The sequence below is a fragment of the Prionailurus viverrinus genome, chromosome X (assembly GCF_022837055.1).
Source record: "Prionailurus viverrinus isolate Anna chromosome X, UM_Priviv_1.0, whole genome shotgun sequence".
Lineage (NCBI taxonomy): Eukaryota > Metazoa > Chordata > Mammalia > Carnivora > Felidae > Prionailurus > Prionailurus viverrinus.
In genome coordinates this window covers 55,845,413-55,863,870 of record NC_062579.1, presented here as the reverse complement: position 1 = coordinate 55,863,870, position 18,458 = coordinate 55,845,413, and the positions used below count along the sequence as shown (strand labels likewise).

The 18,458-nt window shown below is 37.6% G+C and overlaps 2 protein-coding genes across 2 annotated transcripts in view; one reads left to right on the top strand and one right to left on the bottom strand.

Annotated features, from left to right (window-relative positions):
- Positions 1-2,465: 2,465 nt before the first annotated feature.
- LOC125157951 (cytochrome c oxidase subunit 7B, mitochondrial) lies at positions 2,466-7,890 on the bottom strand. Its single transcript, XM_047845068.1, has 3 exons — positions 7,733-7,890; positions 4,286-4,410; positions 2,466-2,665 (listed from the first exon to the last, which is right to left on the bottom strand). The coding sequence occupies exons 1-3, from the start codon at positions 7,770-7,772 to the stop codon at positions 2,588-2,590; spliced, it is 243 nt and encodes an 80-aa protein (XP_047701024.1). The 5' UTR covers positions 7,773-7,890; the 3' UTR covers positions 2,466-2,587.
- A 6,073-nt stretch (positions 7,891-13,963) lies between these two features.
- MAGT1 (magnesium transporter 1) overlaps positions 13,964-18,458 on the top strand; it is a 59,638-nt gene continuing 55,143 nt past the window's right edge. Inside the window, exon 1 of the mRNA XM_047844467.1 lies at positions 13,964-14,238. Coding sequence (XP_047700423.1) covers positions 14,137-14,238 — 102 coding nt within the window. The 5' untranslated portion in view covers positions 13,964-14,136. The remainder of the gene's footprint in view (positions 14,239-18,458) is intronic.

Genomic DNA, 18,458 nt, shown 5'->3' with positions numbered 1-18,458 from the left:
AAAATCACATGAAATTAAGATGGCTTTTAAGTGAGCTTCAAATCATTAGTAAGTTGGTTTGTAACTACAATATTAACAATTGTGTTAAGCTTTCACAGAAATTCACTAACAGGCAGAAATCATAAAGCTTTATCAGAGTACCAAATTTACCAGCTAATTTTTATGTAAAGTTTATCGTTATGAGCTGCAACTCTCTTATCATGTACATCCTTAGTGATTGAGCCTTTCCCTTACTCTAAAACACCTCACATCTCTAAAGGCATAATCCCTAATCCCCCTAATCAGTGCACAAGCATACCAACAGTTTTTTTTACAATTAGTATACTGAGCTTTCAAATAGAAGGGAGTGTCTTCAGGAAGTAATCAAGTTTTCTGGCGGTGAGCAAATAGTAGGTGCCCCCAAAATGCTTATAAAGTGATATTAAGATCTCCAATAGTCACAAGGGTGAGAACTCAGTATCTGTGCCTCCACAATTACCACAGTACCTAGTTCTAAATAAGCTTAATAAATTAAAAGAAAACATTGTAATTTACGGTCAAATTAATTGAATTCATATTTACCCTAATTTAAAAAATACTTTCTGGCCTTCAACAAATAACATTTAAAGGATTGGCAATGCTTCTAAAGTCACTTACCTAAATTCTTCAGACAAACAGATTTTTGATAGGAAGACTAATTTGACAACCTTCCCAATCTAGGTATTAAAATTTTCAGTGATGTTCTGGTATAAACTGAGTGTGTTTGTGAGAGGATAGACCTTTGAGTACACTAGGGAGGCTGCAAGGTCAGAACACTGTGATGACACAAACTAATTTAGACTTCTACTACTGCTTCATTTCTGGTAGTGGCCATGGCAGTTTTATTTTATATTATTATTTTTTATTTAATTTTGAGAGAAGACAGATTGTGAACAGCAGAGAGAGAGAGAGAGACAGAATCCGAAGCAAGCTCCAGGCTCTGAGCTATCAGCACAGAGCCCAACAAGGGGCTCAAACCCACAAACTGCGAGATCATGACCTGAGCCACCCAGGCACCCTGGCCATGGTAGTTTTACAATTACTCATCAGGACAAGATTAAGTACAAAATAAAGTTTTAAAAGTCTGTTCAGACATGCCAACTACCACCACCAGATTTTATCACACAGAGAAACATATATGTTGGCAAATGGACAAATAGACATTTTTAAATTTTTTTTTGCCTATAAGAGCTGGCAACACTTATCTGACAAAGTGGCACAAATCATATTGAAAACTGTGTATAGTCGTTAGTAATCCTCAATAAAAATTCAGAAATGAAGAGGTAAATAATCTAACGGAAAGTTAAAGCTTCCTTAAAGAAATGTTTATTTTACTTAATCACATCTCAGGGCTACATGCATTTGAACACTTTAGTCCTATTTTAACATTCTTTCTAAATATAGTGTTCATTCAAATTTTATCAAATATAGGCACTATTACATAGTTACTAATCTGCAACATAGTTTGCAAGGACATTCAACTTATTTTTCCTACTCAATGAAATTACTTACTGGCTTTGATGCATTTTGCCATAAGAGCATTCTTCTAGTATTTCATACAACAGGTAAAAATTTTTCTGATGTTTTGTTACACATACATCCTTACCTACATACATCAGGTAAATTTGGCAATGCCTAAAAGCCACTTACCTGATAACTTACTTTAGGTGAGTGAATTTAGGAATCTCTAATTTAGCTAACATAGATTACTCCACTGAAATTCCATTTTCTGCTTATTTGAGCACTATCAACAAACATGAGGCTTTTTACGCCTTCAGCCAAGGAATTAACAAAGCACCAATGTGCTTCAAACATTATAGAGGTTTTCTTCAGTTAGCATCTTACACATAAAATCCAAGGTCATACTGAATTCAGGATAATACATGCATCAAAAGTTGGTATAATTACAGGATGCCAACAGGTCACCGAAAGTAGCTGGTTAAGTGACAATAAACCATATTTGACAGATCCTTTCTTTAATAGCATCACAAACATCCTAAATAAATATAATGAAAGATCCAAAGCTCTATGATGAATGTGCCAACAGAGCCAAAGAGCTAGCTAATCTTCAGACATCCTAGGAGTTCATCTGATAGGACCACTCTTCCCTTGGGTCTGGTGACACCCCAAGTTCTCTTGGCAGGAGTAAAAAGGACTTAATTCCAATTCCAAATATACATATAAATTAGAGGTAGAAAGCAGTATGCATATCAATATCTGGGCACTCAAAGATGACCTAAAGTAACTCTGAAATCACTTATTCATGAACTATAAGCCTACTATAAAGTTGACTTCCAGGTGATAGCCAAATTTTCCTTTCATAACACCTCATAAAGAAAAATTATTTAAGAAATTATAATGCATCTTCCTTTAATAATAACACAAAGGTTAAATAAATGAAAAGTGATCAAGCTTGGTTTCATTACAAAAGAAACAAAATGACAACAAAGGTTTCAAATATACTTTATTTCTTCAATCAGGCCATATTTTAATGGGTGCACAGTGCTTTTACTTGGCATCAATTAGGAGTTGGTTTTGAAACAATTCATTATTACACCAGCTGGGATGACTACTGATCTCTCCATTCCTTTGGGGTGACTCTGCCAACAGGGGACAGGTTCCATTCTATTCCAATTTGTGTTGCTGTCTGTAAGAATTAAAATGCTATCAGTTATAAAAGTTTAAACCAGAGTCCACTCTCCCTTGGAGACCATTTCTTAAAAGTGACAAAGGTATTCTACTCTACAGGTTAAAAACACACAGAGACTCAGCTGGGATATATAGTGCCCACTATGTAAGCCAAACCTAATTGCTGTCCTAATTCTCCAGAGCAATACTCTTCAATAGAACTTCCGGAGATGAAAGAAATGTTCTAGATCTTCATTGTCCAACACAAGAGCTACATATGGTTACTGAGCAACTGAAATGTGGCTAATATGACTGGGCAATTGAATTTTTAATTTAATTAACTCAAATTTCTACTTCACATTTCTGTAACATCTCCTCAAAACATTGCTTCACTCAACCACAACTACCTAAATACTGCCAAAGAGCACTTTTGTAATATCCTTTCAAGGAACACCACTCCAAAAGTGCCCCTAATCACACATTTGTTCAAAATCTATTTACTCTTCTAATTAAGTAGACACACCTATTTAATAGTATATTTAAGGAAGGTTAAAACAAGAATAAAAAGCCCCATTAATAAATATCTTTGTTTATTAAGGTAAGGATTTATACGTATCTTTTAAGAACAACTTATATATTTATCCCACTTTTAACCAGCAAGTATATAAACTGGTAAGCAGATTGTTACATGTAAGATGTAAAAAACTATAATAGTGAAAACAAGTCACTTTTACATCTCATCCATCAAAAATGTTGTACTCTGTTCGGAGGGCAGAACTTTAGAAGAGAAACTGATTAAGTGAAGGAAGGTGACCCAAGATGGTGAAAACCCTGGAAACCACATAACAAAAAGTGATTAACAGAACTAAGGATGTTTAAGAGAAGATCCAGGAGACATGATAGCAATTTTCTAGTATCTAATGGTTGATAACATGAAAATGGGATCAGAATTTCTTTGGCAAGAAAATGATGGGTAAAATATGAATGCTTAATGCTATGGAAGAAATTCCTGCACTGGGTGGTTAATTACATCAGAAAATCTCTGAAGTCCCTCTGAACAAGAAATGTATACTACTATGTGAAAACATTTTGAATTCATGAACTAAATAGGAATGAAGGGGCGCCTGGATGGCTCAGTCAGTTGGGCAACTGACTTCAGCTCAGGTCATGATTTCACAGTTCGTGGGTTCGAGCCCTGCATTGGGCTCTATGCTGCCAGCGCAGAGCCTGGAGCCTGTTTCGGATTCTGTGTCTCCCCCTCTCTCTCTCTCTCTCTCTGCCCCTCCCCCACTCACGCTCTCTGTCTCTCTCTCTCTCTCTCTCAAAAATAAACAAATATAGGGGCGCCTGGGTGGCGCAGTCGGTTAAGCGTCCGACTTCAGCCAGGTCACGATCTCGCGGTCCGTGAGTTCGAGCCCCGCGTCGGGCTCTGGGCTGATGGCTCAGAGCCTGGAGCCTGTTTCCGATTCTGTGTCTCCCTCTCTCTCTGCCCCTCCCCCGTTCATGCTCTGTCTCTCTCTGTCCCAAAAATAAATAAACGTTGGAAAAAAAAATTAAAAAAAAAAATAAATATATATATATATATTAAATAGGAATTAAAAACATCTAATATAGAAAATTATCAATCAATAGTACTTACATAAGCCCATACAGCAACACAGAAAGTGGCTCCACTAGCTAATACAGCATTACCGTATTTGTCATGGAAATCAGGTGTCCGTTTCTGGTGGCTCTGCCTTGCCATTGTTTGCTGAATGCTTTGAACTTAAAGGAAAAAAGAAATACAGAAACATATCTATCAATTATAAGGAAAAGAGAACATGTAACTGATACTGCCATCAGGAAAGCAAAGGAAGTTAACTTTATCATATCAGGCACTTAAATAAAATGTCAAAACATATTGTAGCTAAAAGCAAAGTAGCATACTTTAAAATGCATCAAAAATAAGATGAAATGACAGATGTATAGATATGTGAGAAACCAGGGGCACCTGAATGGCTCAGTTGGTTAAGCATCCAACTTCAGCTAAGGTCATGATCTCAGAGTTCATGAGTTCGAGCACTCTGCTGTCAGCACAGACCCTGCTTTGGATCCTCTGTCTCCCTCTCTCTCTGCCCCTCCCTGCTCATCCTCTCTCTCAAAAATAAACAAACATTAAAAAAAGATATGTGAGAAAACAAATATATCAAAATGTTAATTGTATCCATTAACATTAATTTGTATCAATAATTAATTTGAATTAATTTGTAATTTGTGTGTGATCATACAATTCTTCCAACTTTTCTATATGTCTGAAAATTATTCATAGTAAAATCTTGGGGGACAGGGAGTGCCTGGGTTGCTCAGTCAGTTGAGCAGCCAAATCTTGATTTCAGCTTAGATCATGATCTTGAGGTTCGTTGAGTTCAAGCCCCATGTAGGTCGTGGAGTCTGCTTGGGATTCTCTTTCTGTCCCTACCCCACTTGTGAGCTCGCACACTCTCTCAAAAATAAATAAACAAACATTTAAAAATTAAAATAAAATCTTGGGAGATAAAAAGGACAGGTGATGTCAGTAACATTCACTACAAACCTCTGGAACTTGGCTCCTATTCATTAATTTGAATGACTTAAATTTTCACTAGAGTTTACTCTGCAGTACTCAACAACTTACAACACCCTCAAAATGAATTTCAAATTAAAGCACACTAAATGCTTATCACCTTAAAATTACAAAAACAGGGGCACCTGGGTGGCTCAGTCGGTTGGGTGTCCGACTTTGGCTCGGGTCATGATCTCGCAGTCTGTGAGTTCGAGCCCCGCATCGGGCTCTGTGCTGACAGCTCAGAGCCTGGAGCCTGTTTCAGATTCTGTGTCTCCCTCTCTCTCTGGCCCTCCCCCGTTCATGCTCTCTGTCTCAAAAATAAATAAACGTAAAAAAAAATTTTTTTTTTAAATTACAAAAACAAAACAAAACTAGAATAATCTTGATTTTTTCAAAAACAAATGAATACCATGCTAAAAGAAATGGGGTACATGAAAATGTGTAAAACACAGATCCTGTCCTCAAGTAACCTCCTAAATTAGAGGAGGATATGGGACACGCATACACAAACCACTGTACTACAAGTAGAATATTAGATAAGCACTTTGAACAGAAGGTAGGATTTGGTTACATAGATGTAGGAAAGGGAAATGTGAAAAACGGCAAAGAAAAGCCTAGTATATTAAAAAAGCAATTATGGGGGCACCTGGGTGGCTCAGTCAGTTAAGCGTCTGACTTCGGCTATGCTCATCATCTTGTGGTTCTTGGGTTCAAGCCCCGAATCAGGCTCTGTGCTGACCTCTCAGAGCCTGGAGCCTGGTTCGGATACTGTATCTCCCTCTTTCTGCCCCTCCCCTACTCATGCGTGCAGCATGCTTTCTGCCTCTTTCTCTCAAGAATAAACAAACATTAGAAAAGGGGAAAATTAAAGAAAAAAGTTATGTTTGCTTGAAGGACAAGGTATACGGACAAGTAATGTGGGATAAAACTAGAAAGGATCGTTGGTAGAGGCAAAGGTTTTTGAGCAGAAGGACATTAAAACTTTGCGTTACTAGTATTTTAGTAGAATGAGTTTTCAAACTGCCTCTGGAGGCACTTAGAAGAGCTTGGCAAAGAGCCCGAGACTGGAAAACGCGTATTTCCGGATATTTTTTTTTCTTCCGAAGTAACAGGTCCTTGTTGTTTTAGATCCTCAAATGGCACTACTTATGTAATTGTTGCCCATTCACTAGCATTTAAGAATTTAATAGCTTCTATGTGATAGAATGGGTTATCTCAGGATAGTTATTTGGCCATTAATGATTTCTCCTCTTAACTGCCTTACAGGTTTTCTTTTCACCTTTAGATACACTTGGGATGAGCAAATTTACAAACATTTCACTATATATTCTGCTCTAGAGCAGTTATTAAAAAGTGAACGTGTGACTTCCACATTGAAAAACAAACAAAACAACAACAAAAAAACCTCCCTTTCCTGAGAAGTACAGGCCGTACCAGCTCAAAGGGCAAATAGATTAAAATTACCAAACAATTCTGCAACACCTCATGACTTCAACATTCCGGTAACCCAAGTGGATTTCTTTAGACCTCTCCTCTGTTAACAAGAAATTTCTTGGTTACCACCTATTGGTGATCTCATATAATCCTCAACAATGGTATGAAGTAGGAATTATTTACTAACACCCTATCTTACAAAGAAGGAAAATGAGGTTCAGAGAAAAATCATTTGCCCAAAGTGAAAGAGATAATAGACGTGGCTTTTGGAATATTGAAAACCCTGTTGGGTAACTATTGTTTTGGTTATTGTCAAAGCTGCTTCAGTGTTTAGAACACAATCTACTAATACCTCTAAATGACTCTAAACTGAAAATAACAAGATGGCTCAAGAAGCAATATGGTAATTGCTTAAGGTCACTTTCAATGTAAAACCACTGCTCACATTAGTCAAGGTCACCTTCACTGCAAATCAAGTACGTAAATGAATTTTTCTCTCCAATGTAACACATTCTCAATACATAAGGCTGGTCTCAAAATTCCCTGTACCTGCTTAACTTTTAGACAAGAAAAAAAAAATTACAATTGCTTTCGAATAAGCTAATATTCACTTACTAACCTACAAACTACATAAAAGCTGCAGGGCCACCATTTAGGCTGTCACCTTGCAATGAAACCAGAGGAGAAGCTACATTTACAGTTTCCTTCCCCAGTTACAGGAATTGGGAGAGAAGGTTCTTCTCTTTCGGGGTAAGTGCACCCTCAAAGCTAAAACTTACTAAGGGATTAGTGTCCACCAAGTGCCTCCTTCCCTGCAATTGTACATAAGTGAATAATAATAATAATAAACTGGGTATGTTATGACTCTGGTAACAGAGCGAGCTGGGAACCAAAACAGGAACTCTGCGTGATTAAGTTAATGCTAAGGACAGCTTTCCAATTACTTCGGGAGACTGCGCATTTAGAATTAGAAAGTCAGGATGAAGGTGGAGGGAAAGGGCACGAGAAACCATGAGGACAAATTGATAAAATGCAGTTAGAAATTATTTGCTCACAATTTTTGCTTACCTCGGAGACGACTGAAAGCGTTTCTGGCCATAGGAAACATCCTGAAGCTGAAGACAGAACGGTGCAACTGTAGCTGCTGATTTGCTACAATTTGGGGCCAAGTCCCCTTGCAAAGAGCCCTGAAAAACAAAATGGCTTTTTGCGGGATACTTTAATGAGATTTAATGAAATCTCGCGAGGCCTTAAAAAAACCCTATAGAAATTGTAATCCTCTTTACAGACAGGAAGGAAAAAGGCTTTCTGGGAGATGTAGTTTCACGCTTTGTGAGTGGTGTAGGATGGTATTCAGTGAAAAATGAGAGAATCCTCCCCCTGCCCCGTCTTGGAACCAGGTTTAGAGCTCTACAGAGAGCTAAGACAGTGATTTTAGGCTGACACATCCAAGGCGCTAGCTTCAAAATAGTGTTTCAGAGTCTTTGAGCCTGTATCTCGCTCCACATTAGCAGTTCGTTTGGGTCCCCCGAACTTAATTTCTCTAATTTTTTTTTTTGTCTCCTATTACTACATACTACTTTGTTTAACTTTTAATTTTGAAATGATTTAAAATTTAGAAAAGTTGCAAGAATAGTAAAAAGAAACTAGTAATATGTGGATAAACAACGTCATAATTGTAGAATCTTGATGGTGGGTGTTCAGAGTACAGTTCTTTCACACTTTCTGTATGTTTGGATATTTTCATAATAAAATATAGGTGGTGAAGAGAACTCCTAAAACACCCATTGCCAAGGTACACCACTTGGATAATGTTTTGCCACATGTGTTCTCTCTCTCTCTCTCTCTCTGTCTATGGTGGGGGGCAGATCTGAACCATTTGAGAATAACTTGCATACATCATGTACTTTTACCTGTTAATACTAAAGGGTTCATTTTGTAAGAATAAGATATTCTATTACATAACCATAGTACAGTCATCAAATAAAGAAATTTTAGTATTGATACAATACAGCTCATATTCCAATTCACCAATTGTCCCAGTGTCTGTATCCAGAATTCAGTCCAGATCCCCATATTGAATTTAGTTGTTGTGTGTCTTTAGTTTCCTTTAAAATTGAATAGTTCCTCTGTCTTTGTCTTTTGTGGCATTAATTTTTTTTGTCACTACCAGTAACCTTTATTCTCTCAGTTTTACATGTGAAGGAAGTGAGGTGCATAATCCTTAAGTGACTAGTAGAAGATCAAGATTAGTCAATTGTAAGTGGAAGGACTGGTAATGGACCTTCTGACTCCACAGGTCTGTGCTCTGTAATATCTTTGAAGAGTATAGGCCAATTATTTTGTAAAAATTCCCACAAATTGTGTGTGCTTAATGTTTACTCATGATTGAACTCAATTTATGCACTTCTGGCAGGAATACTATGTAACAGATGTGTCTTCTTAGGAAGCATACAGTGTCCTATAATTGTCTCATTATTGCCAACTTTAATCATCTGGTCCAAAGAGTGGCTTCCAAGTTCCTACACTAAAGTTACTGGGGGTTTTTTCCTTTGTAATAAGTAATGTGAAAAATACATTGAGACCATGTAAATATCCTATTCTTGATCAAAATCTCACCCACTAGTTATTGTATCCATTGATTATTTTTTCCTAAATAAATTATTAGTGTGAAAGTTTCAAATGGTGATTTTCTAACTATCATTGCTTCTATATTTAATAGTGGGTGTTCTGCTGTAGGGAGGAATTTTATCCCCTCCTCCATTTTATTTGTTCATTATCAGTATGGATTTGTGGATTCAACAGCTATAATCCATTACTAGCATGATTTATTTTAATAATCAATAGTCCCAGATGTGAACAGTAGGATTCCATTCAACCTGGTTTCTATGTATTTTTTTACATGACTTCATTATTTTTTTTATCATGCGTTTATTTTCTGACATAAGATGTTCAAGGTTCATCTTGTACTTTCCCTGCCATGGTACTGGAACCAGCCATTTCTCTAAGGAGCCCTAATTTTTTTAGAGATGTTATTTAGCAATATACATTCGGTGCCAAGTATGCTCATTGATATTGGAGTGTCGTTGCTTCTAGTCCTTTCAGCAAATAGGGCTAGGAATATATGTTATGAATAATATTTTTATACTAATACGTCCAATGCCAGTCCAATCCCCAAAAGTTCTTTTTTAGTTTCCCCCCTTTCATATTTGTATCTCCCTTCTTCCATAGTGAGAATCCTGGCTTTCAATAACATCAGTGTTTATACATATTACATTATATACAATATATTATATACAATACTCATATTGCTATGAAAAACAAATCTACTTAGAAGAGTTCAAGATTTGCTTGTAGGGTTTTTTCTTTTTCGACTAATGGTGTATAATCAAAGTCCTGTGTTCACAAATTATTCAGATTTGTTTTTTTTCTTTAGTGTAGTTGTTTTTCTTTTTTTTTTTCTTTTTTAAATGTTTATTTATTTTTGAGACAGAGAGACAGAGTGCTAGTGGGGGAGGGACAGAGAGAGAGGGAGACACAGAATCTGAAGCAGGCTCCAGGCTCTGAGCTGTCAGCACGGAGCCCAATGTGGGGCTCAAACTCGCAAACCATGAGATCATGACCTGAGATGAAGTTGGACATTTAACCTACTGAGCCACCCGGGGGCCATCATAGCGTGGTTGTTTTTCATTTGAAATAGTGTCAAGCTCTCTTTTTTTCTGTTTATATTCAATTTAAGTTTTCCCACATTCTTACTGATATGATTTAAATTTTTTCTAATTTATTTTATCTTTTAAATTATTATTTTTTTAAGTAAGCTCTACACCCAATGTGGGGCTCAAACTCACAAGAGTCGCATGCTCAACCGACTAAGCCAGCCAGGCACTCGTCTAATTTATTTTTTAAATTGTGGTAAAATATACATAGCATAATATTTACCTTCAACAATTTTCAAGTGTACAGTTTAGTGGCGTTAAGTACATTCACATTTTTGTGCAATCATCATCACGATTCATCTTTAGAACGTTTTTCATCTTGAAAAACCAAATGATTTGGTTTTTATAATTGGATTATTTTTTAAATATTTACATTATTGCAAAAGTCAAAACTATACACACTTGTATACTTAGAGAAGTGTCATTCCCTCCCATAACTGTTCCACTCCATTTCTTCCACCTCCTATAGATAACCAATTTCATTAATTTCTGGTTTAACTTTTTTTTGTGTTTCCTTTTGCAAAAAATGGGCAAATATGTGTATATTTTCTTATTTCTTCTTCTATTTTACAGAAATGTAGCAAATATGTATATTCCTTTGTACTTTGGGTTTTTCCCACTTAACAATAGATCTTGAAAATCCATATCATTTACCTTTATATATATATATATATATATATATATATATATATATATACATATATATCTGAAAAAAACTCAATGTTGTTTATCTATGTTGGAGGAGGTAATCGTGAGGACTTGACTGCTGGTCGACCTGCGAACTGGATCCAGGCAATCAGATACTCCTCACTCAAACCCCATTCTTGGAATGTACATTATGCTTACTATCTCCACAATGAGAGCTATTCTAATGACATAACCTTGAGAGTAAGTTATTGTTGAGACCACTTGTACAGAATACATGACTGAACCCAGTTAAGGCCTTTTGAGATCTGGTGGGCAGGGGAGGAATTCTACTCATTTTGCAGCTGCCCAAGATAAGCCTCACAAGTAAGTTCCCTTGCTTATTAAAAATACAACCTAAGTGTCCATTGATAGATAAATGGATACAGAAAACGTGTTATATACAGTGGAATATTACTTAGCCATAAAAAATGAAATCTTGCCATTTGTTTTTGTAATGTTTATTTATTTTGAGTGAAAGAGAGAGAACAGGACAGCAGGGGAGGGGCAGAGAGAAAAAGGGAGAGAGAGAATCCTAAGCAGGCTCCGCACTGTCAGGGCAGCGCCTGACATGGGGCTCAGTCCCACGAACCATGAGATCATGACCTGAGCTGAAATCAAGAGTTGGACATTAAACCAAGTGAGCCACTCAGGTGCCCTGAAATCTTGCCATTTGTGACAACACGAATGGACCTAGAGGATATGTACTAAGTAAAATAAGTCAGACAGAGAAAGGCAAATACCATGTGATTTCACTTATATGTGGAATCTAAAAAACAAAACAAATGAACAAACAAAAAACAGAAACAGGCTCATAAATACAAGCTGGTGGTTGCCAGAGGGGAAGGGGGAGATAAGATGGATGAAATAGGTGAAGGGGATTAAGAGGTACAATCTTCCAGTTGTAAAATAAATAAGTCATGGAGGTAAGAAGTACAGCATAGGGAATATACTCAATAATATTGTTATAACATGATATGGTGACAGATGGTGACTACACTCATGGGGGTGAGCACTGCATAATGTATAGAATTGTCAAATCACTTTGTTGTACACTTGAAACTAATATAACATTGCATTTCAACTATACTTCAAAAAAATAATTAAAAAATTTAAAAAACTTACCAATCTAGAATGGTCTGCTTCTTTCTTTAGTCTCTCTCTGCCCTGCATGTACGGGGGCCAGTTTGTGAACCAACAATGTACTATAGTATGTTCAGTCTCCTGTATTTGAACATTTGGGTGGTTTTGAGTACATTTCAGTTATAAATAGTGCTAAATGAGTAACTTTGTACACATATATTTTCTTACTTTTGGAGTAGATTCCTAGAAGTGGATTGCTGGATCAGAGGACAAATGCATATGTAATTTTGCTAGGTGCTGTCAAATTACCCTCTTTCGATATACCATTTTGCATTTCCACCAGCATTATATGAAGGTGCATGTTTCCCCACAGCCTCGAAATTGGCATATACTGAATTTTTGCCAACATGATAAGTGAGATTTCTCTGTTTTCTTTAAAAACTTACCTTAATTTTTACTTGTTCAATTTATATGCAGTAGAATTCATTCTTTTATGGTGTAGCAGTCTGTGAGTTTTGACAAATGCCTAGTGTCACCACTCCAACAATAAAAGATATAACAGTTCCATCACCACAAAAACCTCCTTGTGTGGCTTCTTTTGTAGCCAACCCTTCTCCCCACCTCCAACCCCAGATAGCCACTGATCTATTCTCTGTCCCTTTGAGTGTGTCTTTTCCAGAATGTCATATAAATGGAATCGCACAGCATGTCCCCATATACTTTTGTATTATTATTATTAGTGTCTGTGAACATTTAAAAATGTTTTTCATATCTCTCGATCACATCTCATCACTTTAGAATGAGCCATTTTCCTTTCTATGTGCATATCTTTGTGTCTTCAACATAATGAAATTCTCTTTCTGTGTGTGTATGTGCATGTACTTCCAGCAAGGCCTAAAAGTGTAGTCATATCATGTTTCACACCATGAAATTAAATCCAAATTATAGGCACCTGCTTTTATTTTGTTGGTATTTTTCCTCTGGAGTATATTATTCTTGTCTAGTTAAATCATCACAGATTTACAACCTACTATGATAAACAGAACTGGACCAAATAAATGGAAACTTCTTTAGCTATGCAGCATTTTTGTTATTTTTTAGATAAGGGGAATTGGATGTTTAAAGAAACGGACTATGATACAAAAACTAAAAAGACAGAAATGCTTCCTTACAACCTTAGTTTCGCGTTCATCTCCCAAACAGAATAACAAAAAAGACGGCATTTGTTGTCTATAAACTGAAATTTAAGTCTTTGTTGGTGTTTTAAAGCAATAAATTAAGAACGTTAACTTTAACATTTTCATGAAAAAAAAAAACTTAAATAAATTTGACGTCCACTCTGTTCAGAGGACAAGGCACAGTTCCTGGGACACAGAAAGTATTCAACAAGCTCTTACTCATTTTCTTTTAAAAATCTCCCTCATTGATATCAAGTGTATTTCTGCTTTCCTGCCTTTACTATTTTCATCTGATTCGAAAAGCTTTACAGGCAGAATGAGGAATAAGATAGCTAACATTCACGTGGCTGGGCCCACTTTCTCTGGAACATTACATGAACAAAGTGGGTTTCAAGGACTTCTAAATCAGCGGGGAAAAGACCCCATTTCAGCAACCTTAAACTATTTTGGATTAGGGGAGAAAAAAAAAAAACACCCCGCAACGCTTCCCAACTGCGCATGCGCCTGTGAAGATCCATCAAATGTCTCAGCTTTTCGTAAACGAAAGGGGCGGTTAATCATTCTTAGCAAACCAATGAAAAACCACCAGATTATCCTTTTTCTATTGGCTAACAGAGAGAGACCAATTAGAAGTGAACCGTCTTTTAGCGGGCGTCTAGCAGTAGAGCGCCGTGACGTAATGTGAAGGGTCACCCAAAAGGGCTAAGTTGGACCAATGAGGAGGGACAGGGGGCTGGTTCGCTTGTTCTCACGCCCGACCCTCAGACCGAGCCCGAAGAAAGTTTAGCTTCTCAGAGGGAGAGGAGCGAACATGGCAGCGCGTTGGTGTCTTTGGTGTGTCTCCGCGAACATGGCGGTGGCGCTGCTGCTCAGTTACGGGGTTCCCTCAGCTTCTGCCCAAAGAAAGAAGGAGGTGAGGAAGCTGTTTGCGACAACACGGGCTTTTCCCAAATAGTGGGGCTTGAGAGGGTCTGTACTCTTTCCTATTCCTTTTCCCCCAAGGGTTCTGTGTCTTTTGGTGGCTCCATTTTCACCGTTTTTAAGAGTTACGGGGTTCGCGAGAGAAGAAATTGTAACTTCTTGTCTTCTGGGGATGTAGAGTCTGAGAGGGGTGGGGTAGATGACAATCTGGCTTCGTTAGGCCTGTGCATGTACATAGTTGCGAGTGTTGACAGTACTTTCAGTATGGGCCCCATCAGGTGCTAAGGGAAGTTTGACTTTAGGTCGGGGGGGTAGACTTTCTGCAGTCCGTAGATGCAACTCTTTTCTATACGACTAAGAGCTATATGTTTGTAGCATTTTCGCTTCAGGAATGTGAGAATTAAACTGAAAAGCTAAAACTATGCCAGGATTATGACATTGTCCAAATAAGTGATTCGAAGCAATTTACTGGGATGGAAGCTCTTAAAACATTTTCAATCATTTGCCAATATCAAATATGCCAGGTACTGTTGTAGGAGCTTGATATGCGTAAGTGAACAAAACTAAGATTCCCTCTTTGTGGAATTTACTGGCTTTGGCAAGAAGAGGACATACAATATTCTTTACTTACCGTTAAGCAATGCAAGCAAAGGCATTTTAACATTGTGTTTTGAAACATTTGTGACTTAGAGCCATATGCTCTTAGAGATTTCAAGATTACTAACAATTATATTATTTATGTTCTCTAATTTTATAGATGAGGAAAACTGAGTCCTAAGCTTAAACAGTTATTTGTTGCAGAACAAGGACTAAAATCCTAGGTCAGTCAGTCTTATGCTAGTTCCTGTAGTACAGGAACTTTTTTTTGTGCTTCCTCTAGTACACAACACCTGTACACACACTTTTAAAATACCATTTAAACGTCTCAGATGCTTGTCAACTGAGCTGAATTTAAAGGAGCCTATTTTAGGGGTGCCTGGGTGGCTCAGTCGGTTGAGCGTCCGACTTCGGCTCAGGTCATGATCTCGCGGTCTGTGAGTTCGAGCCCCACGTCGGGCTCTGTGCTGACAGCTCAGAGCCTGGAGCCTGCTTCTGATTCTGTGTCTTCCTCTCTCTCTGCCCCTCCCCACTCATGCTCTGTCTCTCTCTCTGTCAAAAATAAATAAGCATTAAACAAAATTAAAAAAAATTTTTTAAAGGAGCCTATTTTTTTCTGTTTCTGAATATTTGAACTATTCGATAAAAGAAGCCAGGAAGTTAAAGTGAATTACTTATTAGGTTGGCAGAAAATTTAAAAAAACAGTTTTCAAATGTATAGTGAAGTGAACAGGCTTTTTGGGGGGGTGGGGGATTCCAAGCTGTTTTTACGTGGGTAACAAGATGCAGGGAAATACTTTTTTAAATTCTTTAAAAAAAATTTTTTTTAATGTTTATTCATAGTCAAATGAGAGACAGAGTGTGAGTGGGGGAGGGGCTGAGAAAGAAGGAGACAGAATCTGGAGCAGGCTCTAGGCACAGGGCCTGACACGGGGCTCAAACTCACAAACTGTGAGATCACGACCTGAGCCGAAGTCAGACGTTCAACCGACTGAGCCACCCAGGTGCCCCGGGAAATACTTTACATTTCAGGTGCCTTTTATGCAACGCCCCCCACCACCAACCTACATATAAGTGCGTATGTATGTATAGAGAAACCTTTGTAAGGATACACAACAATCTTAACAGTGGCTATCTCTGGGTAGTTGGGATTGTTCATTAGGGGAACACTTTAACTTTTTACATTATATACTGCTATTGTCTGAATTTCTACAGTAACTACTTACTCCTTTTTAAATAAGAAAAGTGAAGATTTTTTAAAACTACTATTTCTACCAGTTAAATTCCATTTAGTCATTTAATCTTTCACTGAAATAGAAGCAGAAGTGCCTAGCAGAAGATAGATTTTTAAATTTTATATATTTTTAAAATTTTTTTAATGTTTATTTTTGAGAGAGTGAGAGAGAGACAGAGTGGGATCGGGGATGGGGCAGGGAGAGGGAGACACAGAATCTGAAGCAAGCTACGGGTTCTGAGCTGTCAGCATGGAGCCTGACGTGGGGAGACGAACCATGAGATCATGACCTGAGCTGAAGTCGGAGGCTTAACCGACTGAACCACCCAGGCGCCCCAGAAGATAGATTTTTTAAAAAAGGAATCAGCAGGGGAGCCTGAGTGGCTCAGTTGGTTGAGGGTCCGGCTTCGGTTCAGGTCATGATCTTGCAGTTTGTGAGTTCGAGCCCCGTGTCGGGCTCTGCTGACAGCTTGGAGCCTGGAGCCTGCTTTGCATTCTGTGTCTCCCTCTCTCTCTGCCCCTTCCCTGCTTGCACTCTGTGTCTCTCTGTCCCTCAAAAATGAATAAACGTTAAAAAATTAAAAAAATAAATAAATGAAAAGGAATCAGCAATGAATTCTATGCTTTAAAATGATTAACATGGTGGATTTATGTTATGTAAATTTTATCTCAGTAAAATAGTTTAAAAAGGAATCAGATTCCAACTTCCTTCCCATCATGCCCACTTTTCAGACCCTTACCACTCTTGCAAATCTGTTGTGATACTGCCTAACTGGTCGTTTTGAACCCATCCTTCCTTGAACCAGTCCTTCGTAGTGTTGCCAGAGATGCTAACATGAAAATCTGGAAGCCTTTTAAACCTATTTTGCAAAGTATAAAAAGGCTTCTGTAGCTTGTGCCTGGTTGGCTTGTTCCAGGCTCATCTCAGTCCAAGCTCCTCTCTATACTATGACTGTACTAGTCATACTGAATTATCTGCCTTCCTTGATATTTCTGTATTTTCTCGCAACTGTCTGTATTTGCTGGACTTCTGGAGTATTTTCCTTTTCTCTCATCGCACCCCCTCATTCACCTGAGGATTCCTACTCTTCAAGTCTTAGCTCAAACATTATCTTCCTCAACCAAGCTTTTCCTAGTCCCCCCAGGTGAATTGAGATGAATTCAGCACATTACATAATCATGTTCATATATCAGTCTTTCCCATAGTCTGTGATCATCTTGAATACAGATACTTTCAAATTAATTTTTGTTTCCTGGCATCCATCAATGTCAAAAAGGTCCTTGATAAACATCAAGTTAATTAATTAATTGTGTGTATTTAGAGTCAGGAATCTGTTCTTTCACTTGCAGTTTGTTTAGATTTCACAACCTAAAGTTGGATTTTCTCATCAGTAAACAAGGAACTAATATAGGATGGTAAAGATGGTTTAGTTTTTACCCCTTTCCCCTGTAACTGAGGATGTTTTAAGCTGTTTAAAAAAAGATAACTGTGATAGTACTTAGAGACAATTAAAAAATATAGGTGTTCTGTTGCAGAACACTTACTTTTTTTGTCAATTTTGAAAACATTATTTTATTTAATGTTTGTTTATTTTTGAGAGAGAGACAGAGAGACAGAGCATGAGTGAGGGAGGGGAAGAGAGCGAGGGAGACACAGAATCCGAAGCAGGCTCTAGGCTCTGAGCTGTCAGCACAGAGACTGACGCGGGGCTTGAACTCACAAACCGTGAGATCATGACCTGAGCCGAAGCCGAACGCTTAACCGACTGAGCCACCCAGGCCCCCCCACACTCTTTTTTTTTTAATCTCAGGTCTATCCATCATAATAGATGTGGCTTTAAACTTTAGGGTGATGTCCAGTCTTATAATCTAAGTATTCCTTTTAAAAAGACACTTTTCCTAAAGTAATATAATTAAAAATCACTTCTCACGTTCCTCCTGGTTGTTGTTAAATGTAATGCTACCCTACTTATCTGATTATTTACACTCATAACAGTGTTTTCACTGGAACATTGACTTATTCTATAATATTTATTCAATAGCTTCTACATGCCAGGCACTGTGGTTTATATACATTATCTATAATTCTCACAATAACCCTTTCTAATCCCTTTAGAAAGATGAGGGAAGAGGTAACTGATGTTGAACAAGAGAGATGTGAGCTTGCCCAAAGAAGCACAGCTCTAGAGACTGAGCTGGGATTTCACCCCAGGTCTGACTCCAAACCCTTTCCTCTCTACTAGGCCACAAAGGTTCCTTTTGAAATGACTTATTTTATTTTTCTGATGAATTGTATCTCCCTTTAGTAGAAGGAAAATTGTTTGTCCTTGCATCTGGTGTCAGTTTAGGAAGGCAGCATGATAAAAATGAGTAAGCATGAC

What these genes read in the sequence shown, in the direction of transcription:
- LOC125157951 (XM_047845068.1), bottom strand. Translation starts at nt 7,772, where the DNA reads ATGTTTCCTATGGCCAGAAACGCTTTCAGTCGTCTCCGAG. An exon ending in CGCTTTCAGTCGTCTCCGAG is followed by an intron (nt 4,411 to 7,732) that starts GTAAGCAAAAAT and finishes TTTTCCTTTAAG; the next exon opens with TTCAAAGCATTCAGCAAACA. An exon ending in GTGTTGCTGTATGGGCTTAT is followed by an intron (nt 2,666 to 4,285) that starts GTAAGTACTATT and finishes TAATTCTTACAG; the next exon opens with ACAGCAACACAAATTGGAAT.